Genomic DNA, 23,325 nt, shown 5'->3' on the forward strand with positions numbered 1-23,325 from the left:
TTTTAGTTCAGGATAGTGACAGGTTCCGAGTCGAGATACACCTTTTGTCTCCATTGTTAAATACCCCCGTGACTCAGACAGCAATCTAACCAGGAGGGCTCCCTGACTTGATCGGGTATTGCTTTCGTACCGGGGACGCCACCCATCCCCAGAACTGCCCCCGACCTAGCAACTCTGCAGTCACCAGGAACCTCCTTTTAGCAAACTTCCCCCCAAGGCACAGCACCCGACAGCGGGGTAAACGCCCCTCTGCTCTTCCTAGCACTCGCCCTGCCGCACGCAATTCCCTGTTTGCTCCCTTGAACCGGGAGCGCCTCCGGGAACGAGAACGGGCGTCCTCTTGACCCTCCTTGCTAAGGAAGCCCTGACATGGGGAAGGCATCGCGCAGAAGCTTCCCGAATCAACCGTAGGGCCCGGGGCCCGCGGGGGAACAACTCCGAGGTCTGTAAGACCCCAGGTACGCAAACACAAACTCCCGTGAAGCCGCCTTCAGCAGCCAGTCACCTACACGGCAGAACCCACACGGCAGAGCCCCACAGGTGACGCCCCTTCACGCCGGAACAGCCTCACGCCGGAAACGCGTTCCGCTTTACGGCACGCCCCCGCGCCGCGCCGCGCCGCCGTAAAAGGGCGGGAAGCCCCTCCGGAGACCGGCGTCCGGCTCTGCGGCGGCGCAGGGCGGGAGTGCCCGGCGGTTGGAGGCCTCGTCCCGCCCCTCGCCGCCTGGGACCGGCTGGCGCCCGTTAAGATCCGCTCCGCGTCGCCGGCCATGGAGGCGCCGGGGGAAGCCGAAGTCGAGCCTGAGGATGGCGACAGCAGCTGCGGGGACGTGTGCTGCATGGACAAGGGCCTGCGGAGGTGAGGGCGCCGGTGTCCGCCCGCCGCGCCCCCTGAGCGCTCGGCCGAGCTCCGGCTCCCCGGCCTGCCGAGCCGCCGGACGCCGATGGCCCACCCGCCCCGGCCTCCCGGCCTCGCCGCCGCGCCCGCCCTTGCTGGTGGTTCTGCCCTGGGACTCGGGTCGTCCCGGGCCCTGTCGGGTCCCCTCGGGTCCTTCCCTCGCCGGGGCGAGACGTGGCCGCCGTGCAGCGAGCGTCCGCCGCCCTTCGGGGGCCTCGCCTCGGCCCCCGGGCCCCGTCCCGACGCCGCCGCTGCAGAGCGCCGTGAGGCACGCGTGCGCCTGCTGTTGGCAAGTGCTAGCCGTGCCTGTGCCGTTCGCCCTCGCCTCTCCCTGCAGCCCGGGCTCCTGCAGCGCGCGCGGGCTCTGGGTGCTGCGTGGCTGGTTGGTGCCTGCGCACCGTCTCAGGCTCCCCCCTCTCCCGTTACTCTGATGAGCCATGCTGAGCTACGGGCGGGTCCACGGTGGGCTTCTCTGTGCCTTTGCGCGTGCTGTCCGCTTGAGGCGTGCGCTCCTCCCTGCTAACCTTGCTCCTGCAGTGAAAGCATCTTGTTCTGGATCCCGATCTAAAATTTGCCAGAAACCCCAGGAGGATGTTTCTCAAAGGAATATTTAGATTTATATTTAATAATTGCCGTTTACCGAAGGTCCTCTATGTGTGCATGTTATATATATCATCACTAATCCTTGTAACAGTTGTGCAGGGTAGGAATTTTACCAGCGGCAGATTTGAGACTCAGAGGATCTAAATAACTTTGCCATGTTCATGCCAGCTGGTGAGCGATTAAGTTCGAATTCAAGCCCGTTTCTGTCTAATTTCACTGTCTTTTTGATACTTTTTCTACTGTATCACATTATCTGCACAATACTAATTTCCAGAAACTGAAACTGAAGTGTATCGGAAAACAAGTGGCTGTCATTAAGAGCATGTGTTAATAGCGCATAAGCTCTGGCACTACATAGTATCTCAGTAAATGACAGGAGCTAGATAATTGGAAAATGTTTTAAACAGTCGCATTTAGGGATTGCTAGTTTGAAATTTAGAAATGCTTTATCTTTTTCTCCCAGGGGTTATTATGCTTCATTCTGAAGACTAAGGGATGAGCTGAATGACCTTATGGCATATTCAAAGTGTTTTTGTGTTTTAATTTTGAATTTGGGATTCTTAATGCTAATTTGGAAGCAAACCAGAATTCCTTGTTTTCCTATTATTCCCTGACTGCTGAACTTCTCATTTCCCTGTTGCCAGAGTTGCTTCCTGCAGCTCTAGTGTAGCTGCTACAGAACATAGAACAGATATCCACGACATTGTGTGTCCGGGCCCCTGACTGTACCTCCATCCAGCACCTCTGAACCATGTGCACTGTAGTTTATACCTGAAGCTGCTGTCTTCAGGAGGGTTTCCAGTTGTAAATAGCAGCAATTGAGAGAATGAAGAGATGAGTTCTGTTTAGGGGAGGTGCATTCCAAATTTCAACAAGGGAGGACAGACTTTTTCACTAGAAATAGCCATATCGAGTGGTTTCTTTTGAAATGAACTGCATTCTGGGTTAAATAGCCATTGAAGACAGTGAAGAAAGTGAGAGTATAAACTACATTGCCAGAGCTGGATTTATACCGGCTCGGTTAAGTAATAACTGTAAGAACTTGGACAAGTTATTTAGTTTCTGTAAACTTTAGTATCTTTATGATAACTGCTGCTTAGAGTTGTGAGGATTAAATGAGATGAGGAAACTGAGGCTTAGAGAGATTCACTCGTTTACTCAAGTAACACAGCAAAAAAAGTGGTAGAGTGCAGATTTGCACTGGTGTATTCTGAATCCAGGGCCTTTACAATTACTGCCTTCGCTGTATGCCGATGGCTCTGTTTGCATGTGGAAGCTAGAAATGCCCAGGGTCACTTGCCTCACGTGAGTGGGTTTATTGTTTATATAAATGGTCCAGAATACTGATTAGTGGTAAGAAGCACTGTACCTTATGGGACATTTCAAGGCTACCACAAATAGGAAGGATTTCATTATGGAATGAGTACAGCACATACTATCTACATGCTGTTTGGTTAATTTTAATTATTTAGGCATGATTTTAAAATCCATTTTTTACTTGTTTTTGATAGTGTGTATTTTCGTTTGCAGCATATCAGAGTTGTCTTTAGATTCAACCCTTCATGCCATCAATCTTCATTGCAATAACATCTCGAAGATCGAAGCCATTGATCATGTTTGGAATTTACGACATTTAGATCTGTCATCTAATCAAATAAGTCAAATTGAAGGGCTCAGCACACTGACAAAACTATGCACTTTAAATTTGTCCTGCAATTTGATCACAAAAATAGAAGGTTTGTAAGTGATTTTCATGTAATACTTTGCATAAGGAAGACAATTTTAAGTACATTTTTCTTCTTCCCAAAAGAGTGGAATAAATATTATCATAAACTTTTGAAAACTGACCCTAAAATTCATTATATAAGAAGTTTTCTTCTAGAAAATTTATCAGTTTTTTTAAGTGTTTCTCAAAATACTGATAAAATTGATTTAACTTTGCTTCAAAACAGTCTGAAATAATATTGTAACTGTATAGCTCTAATTAATTATTTGAATCCTATAAAGGCTTTTATTTTATTTTAGGACTCGAAGCACTAATTAATCTGACTAGACTGAATTTATCTTATAACCACATAAATGATCTTAGTGGTAAGTAGATATGCTTATGTTTTCTATAATGCTGGATGTTTGCCACTTGTGATGAGTTAGACTGAGCTCAGCATGTTGAAAAACTGGATAATCTGGGGCCAGCCCGGTGGCATAGTGATTAAGTTCACACGCTGTACTTGGGCAGCCCAGGGTTTGTAGGTTCGGATCCCAGGTATGGACCTACACACTGCTCATCAAGCCATCCTATGGCAGCGTCCCACATACAAAACAGAGAAAGATTGGCATGGATGTTAGCCCATGGCCAGTCTTCCTCACCAAAAAAACAAAAACTGAATAATCCAATTTTTGACCAAAAATCTCATCTAGAGAGTGTGTTTCAGTATAATTCTTTTTCATTGGTGCCAAAGCTACAGCCAAATAAAAAATAGAAATTAAAAATTAGGGTGATCAGTAACAGAAAAAACTTGGATGGGAAGGACCTACTTTGGGAGAATAATGTTTTAATCTTAGATAATTAACCAATATACTGTTATATAGAGAGGAATAGTTTCAATAGAACTTTTTATAATGATGAAAATATTCTATATCTGCTGTCTGGTATAGCAGCCAATAGTCAAATGGGGCCTTTGGGCACTTGAAATATGGCTAGTGCACTGAAGAATTGAATTTATAATTTTATTTAATTTTAATTAAATTTTAATTTAAATTTAAAAAGCCACATGTGGCTAGTGCTACCATCATTGGACAGTGTAGGTATATACCATTCCAAACACTATTGCAAATTGAGTATCAAATAAGTTTTTTTTTTTTTTTTTGGCTTTATCATATCTAAGTTAAAAATTGCTACCTATTTTTTAATTGATTAAAGTGATACACTGATAAAATGAACAAAGTTTTGTAATTATTCTTAGAATAATCTGTTAGAACTAGCAAAATTCCTCTATTTTCATAATCCTTAACGGTATTTGAAACATTCTTCTTCTTATTTGTTTTTCTCCCCTACTAGAAAAATACTACCCTATGCTAGCTGTTTAATGTACAAAAAAAATTATTTAATTAAAATTCTAGTCCCTACCCTTAAGCTGAAGTAGCCACAATATCTTAATAATTTTTTTTTTTTTGGTGAGGAAGATTGGCCTTGAGCTAACATCTGTTGCCAATCCTCCCTTTTTTACTGAGGAAGATTGGCCCTGGGCTAACATCCATGCCCCTCTTCCTCTACTTTATATGGGACACTGCCACAGCATGGCTTGATAAGCGGTGTGTAGATCCGTGCCCGGGATCTGAACCTGCTAACCCTGGGCCACTGGAGTGGAGTGCGCGAACTTAACCGCTACGCCACAGGCTGGCCCCACGTATTTTAATTTTTTGAAACTGTTTTCCCCAAAGACGTGAAAGTAGTAGAATTGAGTATTAACCCTAGTTGTGTCACTCTGTGTAATGTTGAGCAAAGTATATTACTCTTTGGATGCAGTTTCCTCATTGGAAAAATGTGAATCTTGGGTAAGATAGTTCATTTATTTACTTAACAAATATTTATTGAGGATCGCTGTATCAAGCAGTGTTCTCTAGTGATGAAACAACAACAAATGGGGAAGGTTCTTATTGTCACAGTGCTTTCATTGTAATGAGGAAGAAAAACAAGGTCATGTCAGCCCCTCAAAAAATAAGCAAAAGATTTGAGCAGGCACTTCCTCAAGAGGATATCCTTGAGCGCGTGAAAAAAAAATGTTTAGCATCCTTAGTAATTGAGGAAATGCAAGTTAAAACCGTAATGAGATCCACTTTACACCCACTAGAGTAGATGCAGTTTTATAAACTTAGAGTCCAAGATTCTGGTGAAATTGTGGAGCCACTAGAACTTGCGTATGTTGCTGGTAGAATTCAGAATGGTACAACTACTTGGAAAACAGTTTGAAGGTTTCTTATAATGTTAAACATACACTTACCACGTAATCATGCAATTCTACTCCTAGGTATTTACCTAAGAGAACTGAAAATGTCTAATCGAAGACCTGTACATGAACGTTTATATGATCATGTAGCTTTTTATATACTCATGTTTATATGATTGTTCATAGTCTCCAGAAACTGGAAACCACTTGTATGTCTATCACATGGTAAACGGATAAACAAATTGTGATACATCCACACAAGAATACTACTTGGCAATAAAAAGGAATGAACTATTGATTCGTGTATCCATTGTTTCTTTTCCCTTGTATTAGCAACGTGAATTAAATCTAAAAAGAATTATGCTAAAAGGAGTCAGACACAAAAGGCTATACTACATCATTCCATTTATGTGACGTTCTGACAAAGACAAAGTTACCAGGGCAGACATCAAATCATTAGTTGCCAGAGGTTGAAGGTGGGAGAGAAAATGGATTACATAGGGACACATTGATTGGAGTGATGGAAATGTTCTATATCTCAGTTGTGGTAGTGCTTACATAACTATATGTTTCTTAAAGTGCATCAAACTCTACATCTAAAGAGGGTGAATTTTAGTGACTTAATAGCAGATAGTGATAAGGAATATGAAGGAAATATAAGAGGCAACCTTGTAAGTTCTAATAGATAATTCTTAGAATGATAATGTATGTTCAGAAACACTTCAATAAATAACAGCAGTTTATATGATAAGAGCATACATAGACACTAAGGCGTGATCAAGCTTGACTTGATAAAAGAGCAGAAAGATGGCTAGTGTGGCTGGAGCATAGCAGATAAGGGGTTAATGTGCTAAGGAAACAGATGAGCAGGTAAGCGAAGACCAGATCACATGAAGGCCACATGACATGCAGCTTCGTAAGCAGGGTCAAAGGTTGGCATATTCCAGGTACAATAGGAAGCCATTGCAGGGCTTTAAACAAGTAAGTGACATAATACATGTTTTTAAAGGATCGCTTGGCTGCTGAGAGAGTGAGGAATGGATTTTAGGAGGAAAGGAGTGGAGGTCAGGCGGCCAGTGAGGAAGCGTTCCAGTGGTCTAGATGAGAGGTGATGGAGAGTTGCACTAGGGTGGAAGTAGTGTAGAGGAGTGAACAGAGATGGTTTGCAGGTAGAGTTCATAGCACTTGCTGATGGATTGAGATGAGGAAATGAAGGAAATAAGAAAGATAATTACAAGTTTTCTCGGTGGTAACAGGTGGATGATGGTACTGTTTCCTGACGTGGGAAAGATTGGGGGAGGACCAGGTTTAGAGATAAGGGGATGAGAATTAAGGAATCTGTCTTAAGTTTGAGAACCCTATTAGACGTGTGTATGTGTGTGTGTGTGTGTATGTATAATCTGCAGTTTGTGCTGAGGTATCACAGTTGGAGACGTAGATTTGGCACATCAGTGGTATTTGCAGCCATGAAACCGCAGGAGATTCTGGAGAGCATATGGATAGAGGAGCAGGGCCGGGAGTGAGCCCAGGGGCACTCTAAAGTTGAAACGGAAGAGGAAGACCCAGTAATGGGGAGCAAGGACTTAGAAATGTGATGGTAAATTAAGAGGAAATGCTGAGTGCTTATAAGAATGCATGACAGGACATCTAATCTTGTAGAGAGTGGTCAGAGAAGACTCTAAGGACGGGACAGGTGAGTAGAAGTTAGTGATAAGGACTGTGAAGAAGATAAAAGACAACCCTGTGAGAAAGACGCGTACAAGTTAGCCAGGTAAAGATCACTGAGGAGAGAAGAGTAACCTAGTCAGGTTGAAGAAATTGAAAAAAAGGGTGAGTAAAGTTGAATTTATGTGTGGAGAGTACTAAACTAAGCAAAACTGTACAATAAGACCTGAGGAAGAGTGTTGAGTGCACCTCAGAATGGTCCTTCCCCTGAACAGATATTTCTCCAAAGAAGATATACAGATGGCCAAGAGGCACATGAAAAGATGTTCAAAATCACTAACTATCAGGGAAATGCAAATCAAAACTACAATGAGATATCACCTCACACCCGTCAGAATGGCTATAATTAACAAGACAGGAAACAACATGTGTTGGAGAGGACATGAAGAGAAGGGAACTGTCACACACTGCTGGTGGGAGTGAAAACTGGTGCAGCCACTAGGGAAAACAGTATGGAGATTCCTCAAAAAATCAAGGATAGAACTACCAAATGATCCAGCTATTCCACTGCTGGGTATTTATCCAAAGAACTTGAAAACACCAATGCGTAAAGATACATGCACCCCTGTGTTCACTGCAGCGTTATTCACAATAGCCAAGACTTGGAAGCAACCTAAGTGCCCATCAAGGGACGAATGGATAAAGAAGCTGTGGTATATATACACAATGGAATACTACTCAGCCATAAGAAACGATGAAATCCAGCCATTTGTGACAACATGGATGGACATTGAGGGTATAATGCAAAGTGAAATAAGTCAGAGGGAGGTCAAATACCGTATGATTTCCTTCATTACGTAGTAGATAATAACAACAATAAACAAACACGTAGGGACAGAGATTGGATTGGTGGTTACCAGAGGGGAAGGGGGGAGGGAGAAGGGTGAAAGGGATAATTCGGTACATGTGTGTGGTGATGGGTTGTAATTAGTATTTGGGTGGTGAACATGATGTAATCTATGCAGAAATAGAAGTATAATGATGTACACCTGAAATTTATACAATGTTATAAACCAATGTTACTGCAATAAACAAAAAATTAAAAAATAAAAAAAAAAGTGGTCCTTCCAAAGGAAGGGAGGCTAGAGCAGTCATCCACTGACAGTTCCCCTTTTGCTGAGGGGAGGCCCTGGGGGTGTTAACTTGCTTTACAAGCTCCATTTTGAGGAAAGTTCTGAGGCAGGAAAAGAGAATCAGTAGGTGCTCAGGGTGGCACACTGGCTGTGTGCATGGCCCCCGTCCACCACAGCTGTGGCTGAAGTCAGAGGCTGGCAAAGGAGGTGTGGTGCCAGGGACCAGTGGCCTCTGCCACAAACCTAACTCCTAACATTGCCATGCTCTAGGTAAGCCCTGCAAGCACTATTACCAGGAAACTAAATCAAATGGGTGCTATTTGTATTTTATGTTCAAACCAACAAAGTTGATGTATGCTGCAGTGTTTGCTTATGTCTGCTAATCAAAAATGGTGTGTTGATGAGAGCCTAAAGCCACTGTTGTATGCCTGTTCTCATGTAAGTACGGGCATTGGCCTGGGGAGGTCATTGTTTTGTTGGAAGAAAACCGAAGCCCAGGAACCTCTGGGCTAAGGCCTCAAGGAGATGCCAACCCTGTGTTTCTTCAAAACAACAGTTAACTTGACTGATACCCTACTCATTAGATGTCGCTGTTTGCAGCAAGTTCTTATTAATGCTGCTCCTTTGCCTCTAGAAATATAACCTATATAAAATTATTTTTAATTAGCTGTTGGAAAAATTACTGCTGTGGCATTAAGAATTTTTTTCCTATTGCAGGTTTGATGCCCCTTCATGGAATTAAACATAAACTTAGGTACGTTGACCTACATAGTAATTGTATAGATAGTATCCATCACCTGCTTCAGTGCATGGTAGGATTGCACTTCTTGACTAATCTTATTTTGGAGAAGAATGGAAAGGATAATCCTGTCTGTCGAGTACCAGGTATGAACAATTAATACTTTTTGTAATAGTTAATATTTCAAAACTCCCTCATTCTTGCACCTGGTGTTTCTGACCTCTTTTTATTTGTCTGAAGCTTTGCAACTTTTTATTATGTATTTGGAAAAACATAATTGGAAATAAATTAAGACAAACTAAATTGATGTTTAAAGAGGAACACAGGGTGGACAGATAAGTAATTGTATTTAGATAGTTTTATATTTGATAAGTGAATGCCTCAACATTAGATTATGTCGTAATATATTCTTATCCTATGCAGCCATAAAAAAAGAGTTTAGAATCTCTTTAGCTACTGATACGCAGTTATCTCCAAGATATACTGTTAAGAAAAAGAAAAGCAAGCAAGCTGCAAAACATTGCATCTAATAGGCTACCATTTGCATTCAAAGGGTAACAAGTGTGTGATTTTGCTGAGTATATGTATATAAAATATTTAGAAAGCTACACAAACAACTGATGATAATGGCTAGCTCCGGTATTGGGTAGCTGGGGATCGGGAAATGTAGAAAGAGTGCAAAGAGGCACTGAGAATCAGGAAATGTTAGGAAAACTTTTTACTGTGTACCTTTTGAATTTTATACCATGTGAATGTGTTAAATTACTACTAAATAAATGATTTTTTTAAAGAGGAAAACTTAATAAGGTATGTAGAAGATGCTGCTGAAATGCCATTAGATGTAATCCAGAATCAACGAGATTGGCAAAGATAAAGCGGACCAGATTGCCGTTTCTAGAAGTCACTTATCTCAAATTGCTTAACCGAGTAGCAGGATACAAATGTAGAATGGGAATGTCCATTCTAGAGATCTGCTCAGGTGGAAGTTGGCTACAGAGGCTCCCGTCTGTCATTAACATGCAGCTATGAGGCTTTTCCCAGAATGGAAACCTGTCTGATAGTTCTGTTTCACAGAAGAATATAACAGATTTGAGATCAACTGTTTTCCTAAGGCCGTATGATGGAGTCTCCCAGAAAATCAGAGCAGATTTCAGTTTTCTGGGGAAACCCTTTTCTTGGAAGAAAACCTTACTTCTAAACTTTTTATTTTCTCTGCTAACCCACAAGTTGGGTTTTTTTCTCACAATCTTTTCTCGAGAACTCTAGTTCCTATAGTTTGTACCTTTTTTTGTAATTTAAGGGGGAGCAATGGGGGTGTTTAATTTTCCTAATGCTTGGGCCTCACTAGCAGAATTCTGTCTCTGGTTGTTATCCACATCATCCTGGTTTATATTTATACTAATCATATTACAGATAAACGAAGGACTTCTTTGGCTTCCTGTCCAGAATAAATTGCTACTGGTTTCTTGCATTTATGGCTTTAAAGCAATTTTATGAAAGATAAAGCCGGCAGTGATGATTTCAACTTTCTGATCTATATCAGGAGAGTTTTGGGGGAGGTGGGGGGAGCATTTTGTTTGTTTTGCATTTAATGATTACATGCTGGAGGAGGACTAAATAGCTTTTATTTTAATTTGTATTTAAAAAATTTTATTATTTTTATTTTTAAAACAACTTTTACTAGTTGCACTCTAGGACTAATTTTCTCATTCAGGTGATATATCCAAAAGCTGATAAATTTAGCTTACTCTAGAAACAATTAACCATTTTTTTTGAGGTTTCACTTTGAATGATTTGTCTCCAAGGGTACAGAGCAATTATGCTCCAGACTTTGCCACAGCTTAGAATCCTGGACTGCAAGAACATATTTGGTGAACCGGTAAATTTGTCAGAAATGAATTCATCGCGCCTGCAGTGCTTTGAAGGTCTTTTGGATAATTTAGTTTCTTCTGATTCTCCCCTAAATATAAGTGAAGATGAGGTATAGTACTGTTTTGTTTTTTTTTTTTTTTGTAATATAAAAGATACCTTCAAATTTTAATTAATGAATAAATGTAAATTTAAAGGATTTTGGTTTGTTTCTGTGTCACAGATCCTTGATAGTATGCCAGTGGTAACACCAGCCATCGATGAGGTAGCTCCCTCGGATCAGTTGGCAAGCACACCAGCAGATACTGGTTTGACGTCCTTTATATCTGTGTGTCCATCTTCGGATCCAGAGAAAGTTAATCATGAGAACGATTTTCAGAATGAGATAAAACTTCAGAAATTAGATGATCAAATTTTACAGCTTCTCAATGAAGTAACTATTTTTTCTATTTTTCTAAGCAATGTGTTTGTTGAAGAAAAAGTAGTTAAGAACATGTAAAATAAACATTGGGTACAAGCTGACCAACCAGAAACAATCTATATTTAATGAATTCGTGTGTATGTATATTTTTTCATTTCCAGAAATAGGATTGTATTATAGTAGTAGTGGTAGAAAAAGGTACCATACTCTTCATTTTCTTTGTTTCTTTGTTTCTTCATATCTTCATCATGTAATTATCTTGCTGTTCTGCTGTACTTCACATTATTTCCACCCACCCACCTTTTATTTCAGCCTTGAGTAAACTGAGAACTCTTTGGACTCAGTGTTTATCGTCAGGTTCACTAATATCGCCTCATTCTGCTTCTAAGCCCAGCTAGTTAATTTTTTCTTGAGGTTTTGTATTTTTCAGCTGTAAAATTTCCATTTTTTTTATGGTGTCTATTTCTCTGCTGACTTTTATTTTCATTCATGACAAGCATATTTTCTTTTATATCATCGAGCATAGTTGTATTTTAAAGTTCTTGTCTACTTACTTGAACAGTTGGATCCTCTCAGGCTAGGTCTCCATTGATTGCCTTTTCTCTTGAGACTAGGCGTGTTTTTCTGGGTCTTCCTGTGGTGAGTAATTTTGGATTTTATCCTGGACTTGGTGAATGTTGTGTTGTGGAGACTGTAGGTGCTGTTATAGACCTCCAGAGAGCACTGATGTTTTCGTTGTAGCAGGCATTTAACTTGCTTTGACTTAAACTGGAAATTTGTCCCTTAGGCAGCAGTGCATTTCTTTTATCCTTCACTAGGCTTCTGACAGTCTACTCTGTACTACCCTTTGATCCTTTAGATGCACAAGTCTGGGGTTTTTCTACCTGTGTCTTAAGACTCCTTGCATAGTACTGACTGGGATATGCTCTCTGGCTAAAAACCATAAAAACAGAAACACCCCATTCTGGTCATTTTTCCAAGTGTCAGCTCCCCACTACGGTAAGCCTGCTGTTGGTCACTTTCCAGGGCCTCCAGATAGTTTTTGTTGTTGTTGTTTGTATTTTTCCCAGTTTGTACTTGTTATCTTGAGAGAGTCAACCTCGTAGGAGCTTACTTGTCCCTCCTAGAAACTGAATCCCCTGTCTTTAATTCCAATCGTAACCTAGTTTATAAACACTTGATCTTGTCAAAGGTCATAATATTTTAGGAAATTTCGAAATTTTAATCTTTTATACTGAACTGAACTTTTAATAAACTTTTTTTTTTATTCTAGACATCTAATTCTTTAATAGATAATGTTCCCGAGAAAGATCTCCGACCAAAAAGAGACACGGATATAACTTCTGACAGTGACTGTGGAAAGAGAAAAGAATGTAATAGAAAAATTCCTCGAAGGTCAAAAATCCCATATTATTCCAAAACTATTCAGACTATTAAGCATCACGGTAAAAATAACAACCCTTTTATAAGGTACTTGTTTTAGTTTTAGAAGCAGAAGTTAATACTGCGGGCTTCTTCCTTAAAGCTATTCCATGGTGATATCCTTTACTTTTCTAATGTCGAAGATTTGACTTTTCAGCCTTGCTGGCCCAGATTTGGTCAGTACATTCATATAAATTTATATAAAAGGATCCCTTTCTCTGTGATAGATTGTCATTACCTAAGTTGTGAAAAGTAGTATAAACACTGTACATTTCTTTAGGTTATTTCCTATGTTTTATTCTTTGCAGTTGTAATCGTAAAATGAAACAACCTTTCTTTAAAGAGTTATATGTAAGATCATCTTTAGTGAACTCTGATGTTTTAGAAGAATCAGAAGAACAGAAGACTGAAATAATTAAAGTAGACAACAGTAGCTCAGAAGACACCACTTACCGGGTATGATTTAAGAGATTAAGAAAAAGCAAATGTGCATAATCTCAGTTTTAAATACAAAGTTAGTCCCAGAAAAAAAATGCAAGTTTTTATGAGCAAAAAATATTACATGTAATTTTATTGAGGTAATAAGATTGGGTTATTTTTTCCTTCCTGATTTCCAGATTTGTGTAATATTATTACTTTTGTAATTTTTAAAGAAATGGAAATTATACGTTTATTTAAGATCAGATTTCGGTAAAATCATTTGTTATATGCTTGCAAAGGAGAAAACAGGTCTAAATTTTCAAATTCTTATTTCTTGATGTGGTGGTTCCTAACTTTTGGGTCTCAGAGCCTTTAAATATCTAAGGCGATCTGTGGGTCTTCTCAGAGAAGTCTAGTTTTATACATATTCACAAAATGTTGTGTATGGTTTTAGGGTTTTCATGGACTCTCCTGAAACCCAATTTTGGACCCATGGATCCCAGATTAAGAGGTTTTCAAGAATTTTAAAATTCTTCAATGTTTGCTTTAAACATTCTTACGTTTTTAAGAATTTTTAGTACACGTTGATTTATTTTATATTTTTCATTAACTTGTCTTTATTTTGCTTGTGAAGTACTGGTTATACTTTTGATTGTAATGTACACTGTCTTACCAATACTATGATTCCTTTTTAAAATACTTCACAGCTTTCATGCTATTGGTTTTGTCCCCTTATTCTCAAATGTAGAGGCCTTCATATTGAGAAAAATAATAATAATTATTAAGACAATAAAAATAGAGCCGACATTTATCGAGTGGTTATTATGTGCCACTCGTGTTCTGCACTGTTCCGTATGCTTTACTTCCATTCATTTGTTTAATTCTCACCACAGCCCTTTGAATTAGATGCTGTTATTCCCATATTATAAATGAGACAATTGTGATGAGAGGTTAGGTAATTTTTCCAAGTTCACATAACACTATTGTTTTCTTTTAGACACTCGTTGAACAACTAGACCAAGAGAGAGAGAAGAGATGGAAAGCTGAACAAGCTGAAAAGAAACTTATGGATTATATCGATGAACTGCATAAACATGCAAATGAGAAAAAGGAGATTCATAGCCTGGCTCTGCTTACCACGGATAGGTAAGGGAGAAGTCTGTAAACACACAGATAACTCGCAAAGAATACTGAACTTGAAACTGAATACTGTAGTTGAAACTAGCTGTAGTATGATCAAAAACAGTGGATGTGGTTTTACTTAAAGGTTTATTGCTTTATTAGCTTGTTGCATAAACGAAGGATTCAGGGTACATTTATTTGCGCCTCTAGGGAGGTGTCAAATAAGTATTATAAGTGAAGAACAGCAAGAGACTAGATGGCAAACTTTTCCTATCAAGTGTTGGTTTCTGTAAAGGACAGAGGTTGCAAACCTTTTCTTGAGGCTTTGTGCATCGTATCTGGTCTCTGTCACATGTGCTTTACGATGGGCTTTGGTACCAGATGGCCCAAGTTTCTTCATTCTTATGCTTCTGTTTTTCCATCTTATCCATTCCATTTCGCATTTCCCATCTGTTTTTTATGTATTGTATTCTTATACACAGGTCTGTCATGTTCCATTCTGTGAGAATACCAGTTTTCTGAAATTACAATAACTTTTTTCTTCTGGTTCGTGTAGGTAATTATTTCTAAAGTCACTCTGTTCCTCAAAGGGTTATCAGATTTTTTCCATAGCAGTCCTGTTGATTTCTCTCACTTCTTGTCTTTGAATGAGCACTAGGTTTCTAGACTTGGTATTTGCCGACAAACAGTGTTTGGGAAGTTGCTCTCAGTTCCATGCCCTGTCTGATGATCTGATTATGCAGTGGATAATTCCCCTTCTCTGATCTTAAGGGTAAATTGGTGTACCCAGCTCCCAGCTCAATTCCCAGGTTCTTTTAGTCATTCAGCTAGTAAAGTTCTGTTGTACTGATGGTATATTTTCTACCCTCAGCAATCTGATTCTCTCATGCTTTGTACCTGTGGAATCTAATGAAAATTACGATACCCAGCATGTGTTCTGTGAGAACCTCTGTAATTATGCAAGCTGGAGTGCTTTGTGCTGTTGCTAGTTCTTCTATCACCACTCACCAACTTCCTGCCTTATGTGTTTTGGGCATTGCTCTCTCTGGATTACTATCTCTGGTACAAGAAGATGCTGGACAGGGGGAAAGGAACAGATGGATCAATTAACAGTCCCTCTGACTACCTCAGAAAAATAGCACTCTTTTTTTTTTTTTTTTTGCATTTGTTTCTGCTTTATTGATATATAACTGACATATATCACTGTATAGGTTTAAAGTGTACAGCATAATGGCTTGACGTACGTATTTTGTGAAATGATTACTGCAGTAAGTTTAGCATCCATCATCTCATATAGATAAAAAGAAAAAGAAAAGAAATGTTTTTCTGCTAATGAGAACTCCTAGGATTTACACTTTTATTAACAACTTGCATATATATCATACATTCGTTGCATGTATGTATGATACATTCCTAGTACTTATGTATCTTATAACTGGAAGTTGTACCTTTTGAACACCTTCCTCCATTTCTGCCTCCTCTGGTAACCAGAAATCAGATCTCTTTTTCTATGAGATTGGTTGTTTTTTGTTTTAGATTTCACATATGAGTGAGATCATACAGTATTTGTCTTTCTCTGTCTGACTTATTTCACTTAGCATAATGCCCTGAAGATCCATCCATGTTGTTGCAAACGGCAAGATTTCCTCGTTTTTTTTAATGGATGAATAATATTGCATTGTGTATATATATACCACAACTTCTTTATCCATTCATCCATCCATGGACACTTAGATTATGTCCATATCTATTGTAAATAATCCTGCTATGAACAGGGTGGGTGCAGATAACTTTTTGAGTTAGTGTTTTCGTTTCCTTTGGATATAGTCTCAGAAGTGTAATTGCTGGATCATATGGTAGTCATATTTTTAATTTTTTGAGGAACTTCCATACTGTTTCCCATCGTGGCTGCACCAATTTACATTCCCATCAACGGTGCACAAGGGTTTTCTTTTTTCCATATCCTCACTAACATTTGTTATTTCTTGTTTTTTTGATGATAGCCATTGTAACAGGTGTGAGGTGATCTCTCAATGTGGTTTTGATTTGTATTTCCCTAATGACTAGTGATGTTGAGCATCTTTTCCTGTACCTGTAGGCCATTCATATATCTCCTTTGGAAAAATGTCTATTCAGGTCATTTGCCCATTTTTTAATTGGATTATTTGGTTTTTTGCTGTTGTATGAGTTCTTTGTATATTTTGAATATTAACCCCTTGTCAGATAGATGGTTTGCGAATTTTTTTTCCATTCCATAGGTTGTCTTTTCACTTTGGTGGTTGTTTCTTTTGCTGTGCAGAACCTTTTTAGTTTGACGTAGTACTACTTGTTTATTTTTTATTTTGTTTCTTGTGCTTTAGATGTCATATCCAAAAAATCGTTACTAAGACCCATGTCAAGGAGCTTATTTTGTATGTTTTCTTCTAGGAGTTTCGTGGTTTCAGGTCCTACACTTAAGTCTTTAGTCCATTTCTAGTTAATTTTTGTGAGTGGTATAAGATGGAGTCTAGTTTCATTCTTTTACGTGTGAATATCCAGTTATCTCAACACCATTTATTGAAGAAACTGTCTTTTCTCCACTGAGTCTTCGTGGCTCCTCTATGGAATATTAGTTGACTGTGTACGCGTGGGTTTATTTCTGGGCTCTGGATTCTGCTCCATTGGCCTCTGTCTGTTTCTACGCCAGTACAGTACCACACTAAAACAGCACTCTCGTTTGCAGTGGGTACATAGGCAGACAGCACAGTGTAATAATAGATGTACAGAGACCCTGTGACCCAGACTCAGGGACAGACAATGGAAGAGAGAGGATCTACAGTAGTCCCCGCTTATCCACAGTTTCACTTTTTTTTTTTTTTTTAAGATTTTATTTATTTATATTTCCCCCCCCCAAAGCCCCAGTAGATAGTTGTATGTCATAGCTGCACATCCTTCCAGTTGCTGTATGTAGGACGCGGCCCCAGCATGGCCGGAGAAGCGGTGCGTCGGTCCACGCCCAGGATCCGAACCTGGGCCGCCAGCAGCGGAGCGCACGCACTTAACCGCCAAGCCGCGGGGCCGGCCCCACAGTTTCACTTTTTGAGGTTTCAGTTACCCATGGTCAACCATGGTCCGAAAACATTAAATGGAAAATTCCAGAAATAAACTATTGATAAGTTAAATTGCACGCATTCTGAGTAGTGTGGTGAAATCTTGCTCCGTCCAGCGCAGGACGTAGATCATCCCTTTGTCCAGTGTATCCACATTGTATGTGCTACCTGCCCGTTAGTTAGGAAAAAACATAGTATATACAGGATTTGGTACTATTTGAGGTTTCAGGCATCCACTGTGGGTCTTGGAACATATCCCTCATGGATAAAGAGAGACTACTGTATCTTCCTTTTTTTTCCCAGAAAGATGCAGTTTTATGAGGCAAAGCTTGAGTGTTCTAGGAGTTGTTTTATTTTAATTTATTTCTGTTTGCCTGTAATTGAAATTCCTCCCAGATTTTGGCATTATGTTTTCTCCTGTTTTTAGTTGTATGTGTATGAATGTTAGCTTTATTCTGTATTGTAGGTATTATTTAGTGGGATATTAGAGGAAGCTGTGTCTGAGGCTGCCACCCAGACTCCATTTAATTTGGAAAGCTTTGGGCTCATTTCATCTTTCCTTCCTTAACCTCTCTATAATTGTGCTGTTTCACATGATACATAGTCGTTGTTGTCTTGAAAATTCAGCTTCAGTCTTTTCTGATTCTTTGGAATTAGATCATCATGAATCCTCATATTCCCTTATGTGACTTGGTAGGATCTCTGTATTCATTGTATCTAATACAGGGTCTGGCATCTAGGTACTCACAATGCTATGAGTATGTATGATCTCAAAACCTGAATCTTCTCTGCTGTGCTTTTAACAACCTGTAAGCTCCTGAATCTTTATTATCCGTGCCTCCTTGATGAACAGATCTGTTTGTCTAAGTATCTACTAAAAATGCCTTGCCTACGTTGCTCATGTGTCTTAAGATCGGCATGTCCTTAGGTATACTTATCCTGCTCCCTTATTCTATATTCCTTGTCCTAATAAATGGTGTCCCATCCAGTCAGTCACCAAAGCTAGAAATTTAGGAATTGTTTTTTTGCTTCCTTTCTCTTATATCCCACAGCCAATTGGTATTGATATTCTACTTCTTAAAAGATACTGAACTGTCTCCTCTACATCCCCAAAGTGTTACCTTGGTTTAGGCCCTTATCTCTTGCTTAGATGATTGCTCGAATTCTACTGATCTGTAGCTTCTCTGCCCTCATCCACCATATAGTCCACAGAGTAAAGTCCAGTGCTCTTTCATGTAACATAGCAAACTGTAGTTCAGAGAGTGGAAGGGAAGACCAAAAGACTGGTTTGGAGACCACCCTCAAAGGCAAGAGGAGAGGTGGTAAGGACAAGAATTGGAGAAATGACTGTAGTCTAGAAGTTGATGGATATATGGATTTTTTTCAATTATGGCTTGGAAATTATAGTAGATACATTTAGGAGTGGCTGCCTTGCTCAGCAGTTTCATGAGGCTGTGTCTTTACTATTCGTTGTCCCCTTTTCAAACACAAGACTTGTGTTCTGTCATCAGCTGCCTCTCTGCCTATAATATTGATCGAGAGGTGAGCATCTGCCCCCAGGTGGGGAGACATAATGCCTTAGCCCTATGGCCACAGTGATTGGTGCATATGAACCAAACTGGACTAGTCAGAGCCTTTCCTAGAACTCTTCTAAGTTGAGCTACAGAAAGGTAATCTTTTCTGTTTGGTCCTCAGAGCTATTAGAATGTGAGCCCAGAGATGTTTGCAGCCATCCTCCTCTCCCCTCCATATGTTATAAAGAAGCCCACAGTAGGAAAAACTGAAACCAGCCTGTAGGGAATCAGAGATAGAGAGTCCTGATGGTGTTGATGTTCTTGGTTTCAGCAGTCCCTCAGAATAGTGCCACCCTATCCTCTGAATTGGTTATGTGGGTCAATAAATTCTCCCTTTTTACTTAAACAGTCATAATCAAAGGGCTCTCTAATACAAAGCTGGGATCAGTACTTAGTGTCTGGGGAAGATACAGGGAAGTCAGAGGGATCTATTCTTCTATCACTTTTCTCACATAGCTTTTCAAATGTATCCATGTCTGTTCCCTCTGCTAGACCTTGAGCTCCGTGAAGGATAGGCTGTATCTTAGTCATCTTGCTTGCTTTTAAGCCCACACAATGCCTGAAACAAATTAGTGTTTATAAAGTTTTGCTGTTGAATCGTCAGGTTCACATCAGATAAAGTTTCATTAGTTTATGTAGCCATGTTTTCCCTCTTGACACAGTGTCAGTTTCAGGGATGGGAGAGAGGCATATTGTACTGTTTTTCAGCCACTTTTAATCTAATGAGAGTTTGAAACATACTTCAAATCTTCCTCTCTACTGTAACCTTTAAATTAACTACAGTTTTTATCCGTTTTATGTGCATAATATACTTAAAGCCACATTTGATTTCTGCTTTAGGCTAAAGGAAATTATTTTTAAAGAGAGAAATTCCAAAGCACAACTTGAAGTTATGGTTCACAGACTTCAAAGTGAAATAAAGAAACTAACTATTGAATTAATTAAAGCAAGAAATCAACAAGAGGATCACATTAGACACTTAAGAACCCTGGAAAACGCATTAGAAAAAATGGAGAGGCAAAAACGGCAGCAGCAGGCGGCACAGGTATTTCTGTTTGAGTTTGTCAGTCACATAACTAACACAAATTCAGGGCTTCTATCCTGAAACAGATTCTACTGTTATGTAGTAAATGCCAAAGGTGTTAGGCCATATGGAAAAATTAACTTCAATGTAGCAGTAAGGTAACCTGTGGGATTATTTCTCAATTGAGGCTAGTAGCGCTCACAAAGCAGCTGTAAGAGTTGGTGGAAATGTGGCAGGTTGTTGGGCTTGTGCTCTGAGAGAGCCGGTTTTTGAAAGTCTCTTTGGAGGGCTTGAAGGTGTTTCATTTTCATGCAGGCTAAATGGAAATCATCGTTAGGATCTGTGATGCAAGTAAGCAGTAGTTAATGCCCGTGTATGATTCTTCCAGGGCTATACTTTATGTGAGCATAGCATCATTAATTTAATAAATTTTGAAAATCAACTTAGTCCCCTAGGTCCTGTTATTTAGAAGGTACTTTTCTTTGTGGAACTGGCATTAAAATAGAAGCAGGAGAGATTATTATCTAAATACTGTAAGTGTGTGTATTTTACTCAGATGCGACTTATCCAAGAGGTGGAGCTCAAAGCTGCAGCTGCTGATACAGAAATAAACTTACTTAGAACTTCCCTTCATCAAGAAAAGGAACAAGTGCAACAGCTTCATGAACTTCTTGCATTGAAAGAACAAGAACACAGGTAAATGAAAAATGTATCAGGAAATATTGACATTTAAAAATAGGAAAGAAAGCTACTTGGTTCTCCGCTCCCCCTCCCCCATAACTAGGCAGTGATTGAGCAGTGGTGAAGTCTGACAGAGTTCACTCGCGCATTAGAATCACTCTTACAGTGAGCACTAGTGGCTTAGAAACAGATAGGTGACTTGATTGAGGTATGGGCTTATTAACAGTGAAGCTTGATTTTGTATTTCTCCAAACCCAACCAAAAGTCCATCATTGTAATAGGAAGAAAACTGTTTTAATTGACCTCCAAGTAGCTACTTGTTAAATTAAGCAGTATTCTTTATTCCTCTGAAGCAGGGGTCAGTGAAGGGCCAGATAGACGATATTTCAGGCTTTGCAGGCCATACCTAACTATACTTTTATAGCTTAAAAGTAGCATAGACAATACGTAAATGAATGGGCGTGACTGTGTTCCAGTAAAAGTTTATTTCCAAAAAAAAAGGGATAGCAGGCCAGATTGGGCCCACAGGCTGTAGTTTGCCAACCCCTGCTCTATAGAGTCCACAGTAATTTGAACACTTTCAGCTAGTTGTCTGCTTACTGCTCTACCAACCAATGGAATTGTATCATTGCCATGGGTTAATTGTGTTTGTTCCAAAACCTGTTTTGTTTTTGTCCTTATACAAATTAAATTTTTAATGTATAAATTGGATTCTGACGCTCTAGGGAGAATTGTCATCATATATGTGGGCAGGACACCTATAAAAGATTGGGGGGAAATAATCACGAAAATCTAAAATTTTGCACTTAGTTTCCTCTACAAGTATCTTTTAACTTATGGTTCTAGTTTAGAGAAACCAAACTGGAAGTAACAGATTTTGTATTATGGCTTTGATTTATTCAGGAAAAATTCTGGAGAACTCTAAACAATGAACTCATATTTAAATAAAAAACTGGCTCTATATCAAAAGATTGGTGAATAATTTCACACTGTAACTGATTTTTTTTCTATTAACCAACCACTGGTACCAGTCAGATTGCATTTATTGTATGTCAGAGACTCAGCTGAAGCAGAAGATGCAGTGAAGCAGAACTTGACTTCTACAAATGCACCTTAAGCATTTTAGAAGCCATAGAATCTGAACCATCTCATTGAAGTTAAGATTTGACATACTCCTCTTAACCTCATCACCACTGCATATACAATCAAAGAAAACTCGTATTCTTTCTGTCTCTACCATCCTATGCCCAGTTTCTGGGTTTGAAAGTACAGAGCTAATCTTAAATTAACAATAGGAACTATAGCATATTTAGTAACTAAAGACCTTTAAAGTTTTTCTTACAGGTAAACAGCGTCCTATGATTTTAATTGTTTTTCATTCCAGGAAAGAACTTGAAACAAGAGAGTTTTTTAGTGAAGCTGACTTCCAGGAAGCCTTAGCTAAAGAAATAGCTAAAGAAGAGAGAAAGCATGAGCAAGAAATAAAAGAATACCAAGAAAAAGTTGATGTATTAAACCAACAATATATGGATTTAGAAAATGAATTCCGTATTGCTTTAACTGTTGAAGCCAGAAGATTTAAAGATGTAAGAATTGGCATCTAGCTTTTTATTGAAAACAGCATCAGCAAGATATGGTTTTATGAGAAGACTGCATTTTAGCATTCGAGCTCTATTTACATGTTGGCTATATGACCTTAAACAAATTAAATTCTTAGAGCTTTAGTTTCTTCACATAAATAATAGCTATTCTTCAATGCTGTTGCAAAAACAACAGAGATTATAAATGGTCAAGTAAAGAGAGCACTGGAATGGTGATTGGGAAACCTGAATCCTCTCCTGTTACTATAGAGCAGAGATTGGCAAATGAAAGCCCCTGGGCTATATTTGGCCCACTGCCTGTCTTTGTAAATATCGTTTTATTAGAACACAGCCATGCTCATTTGTTTTCATATTGTCTGTGGCTGCTTTTGTGTTATAACAGCAGAGTTGAGTATTTGCCACACAAACCATATGGCCTAGCTGGCAAAGCCAATTATCTGTGAGTTTTATTCTTTTGCTAAAACCCTGTGATTCTAAAAATGAAAGAAGTAAGCTGTTTGCAGAAACAAATATTTTCTAAGTATTTGGAGAACTGCTATTTATAATGCAATTTTGAAATATAGGTTAAAGATGGTTTTGAAAATGTTGCAACTGAGTTAGCAAAGAGCAAACATGCTCTTGTTTGGGCTCAACGAAAGGAAAATGAGTCTTCCTCTTTAATTAAAGATCTGACCTGTATGGTGAAGGAACAAAAAGCAAAACTTGCAGAAGTTTCCAAATTGAAACAAGAAACAGCAGCAAATTTACAGGTAAGATATTGTCACTTTATATTTCCTTTTTAATTTTTTACATCATTTTCTCAAGTGTATTGAGATGATTTTAGGAAGTACACAATTATGAACTTTTAAATAATACTAATTGTGTATTTGACGTGAATGGGAAAAGTAATACAACTAGGAGGTTTAACCATGATTTCACAGATTGTGTTGCTTAAACTAAAATAGTGTTTAGGTAAAATAAGTGAATTAATTTTAAGAAACATACTAAGTAAATAGGTGCCAGTTGTATAGTGATACAGCAAAAATTGTGATGGTGACACTCAAAAGGTTGAAGCTCAGGAAATACCACGTGAATTGCTGGTATTAATTTTTCAGTGGTAGTGGTTGTTTTTAGATAG

General features: G+C 39.1%; 1 protein-coding gene across 2 annotated transcripts in view; it reads left to right on the top strand.

The window, feature by feature from the left end:
• The first annotated feature begins 707 nt into the window (after positions 1 to 707).
• LRRCC1 (leucine rich repeat and coiled-coil centrosomal protein 1) overlaps positions 708 to 23,325 on the top strand; it is a 33,327-nt gene continuing 10,709 nt past the window's right edge. Inside the window, exons 1-13 of one of the 2 annotated variants that reach the window (XM_058528957.1) lie at positions 708 to 859; positions 3,032 to 3,237; positions 3,527 to 3,592; positions 8,964 to 9,131; positions 10,791 to 10,966; positions 11,078 to 11,287; positions 12,549 to 12,745; positions 13,006 to 13,153; positions 14,115 to 14,263; positions 19,743 to 19,947; positions 20,483 to 20,622; positions 21,992 to 22,193; positions 22,772 to 22,957. In XM_058528957.1, the coding sequence (XP_058384940.1) occupies positions 771 to 859; positions 3,032 to 3,237; positions 3,527 to 3,592; positions 8,964 to 9,131; positions 10,791 to 10,966; positions 11,078 to 11,287; positions 12,549 to 12,745; positions 13,006 to 13,153; positions 14,115 to 14,263; positions 19,743 to 19,947; positions 20,483 to 20,622; positions 21,992 to 22,193; positions 22,772 to 22,957 (2,142 nt within the window). In that variant the 5' untranslated portion in view covers positions 708 to 770. The remainder of the gene's footprint in view (positions 860 to 3,031; positions 3,238 to 3,526; positions 3,593 to 8,963; positions 9,132 to 10,790; positions 10,967 to 11,077; positions 11,288 to 12,548; positions 12,746 to 13,005; positions 13,154 to 14,114; positions 14,264 to 19,742; positions 19,948 to 20,482; positions 20,623 to 21,991; positions 22,194 to 22,771; positions 22,958 to 23,325) is intronic. The other variant, XM_058528956.1, reaches the window with a different exon arrangement.

This window comes from Diceros bicornis, chromosome 33, assembly GCF_020826845.1.
Source record: "Diceros bicornis minor isolate mBicDic1 chromosome 33, mDicBic1.mat.cur, whole genome shotgun sequence".
Lineage (NCBI taxonomy): Eukaryota > Metazoa > Chordata > Mammalia > Perissodactyla > Rhinocerotidae > Diceros > Diceros bicornis.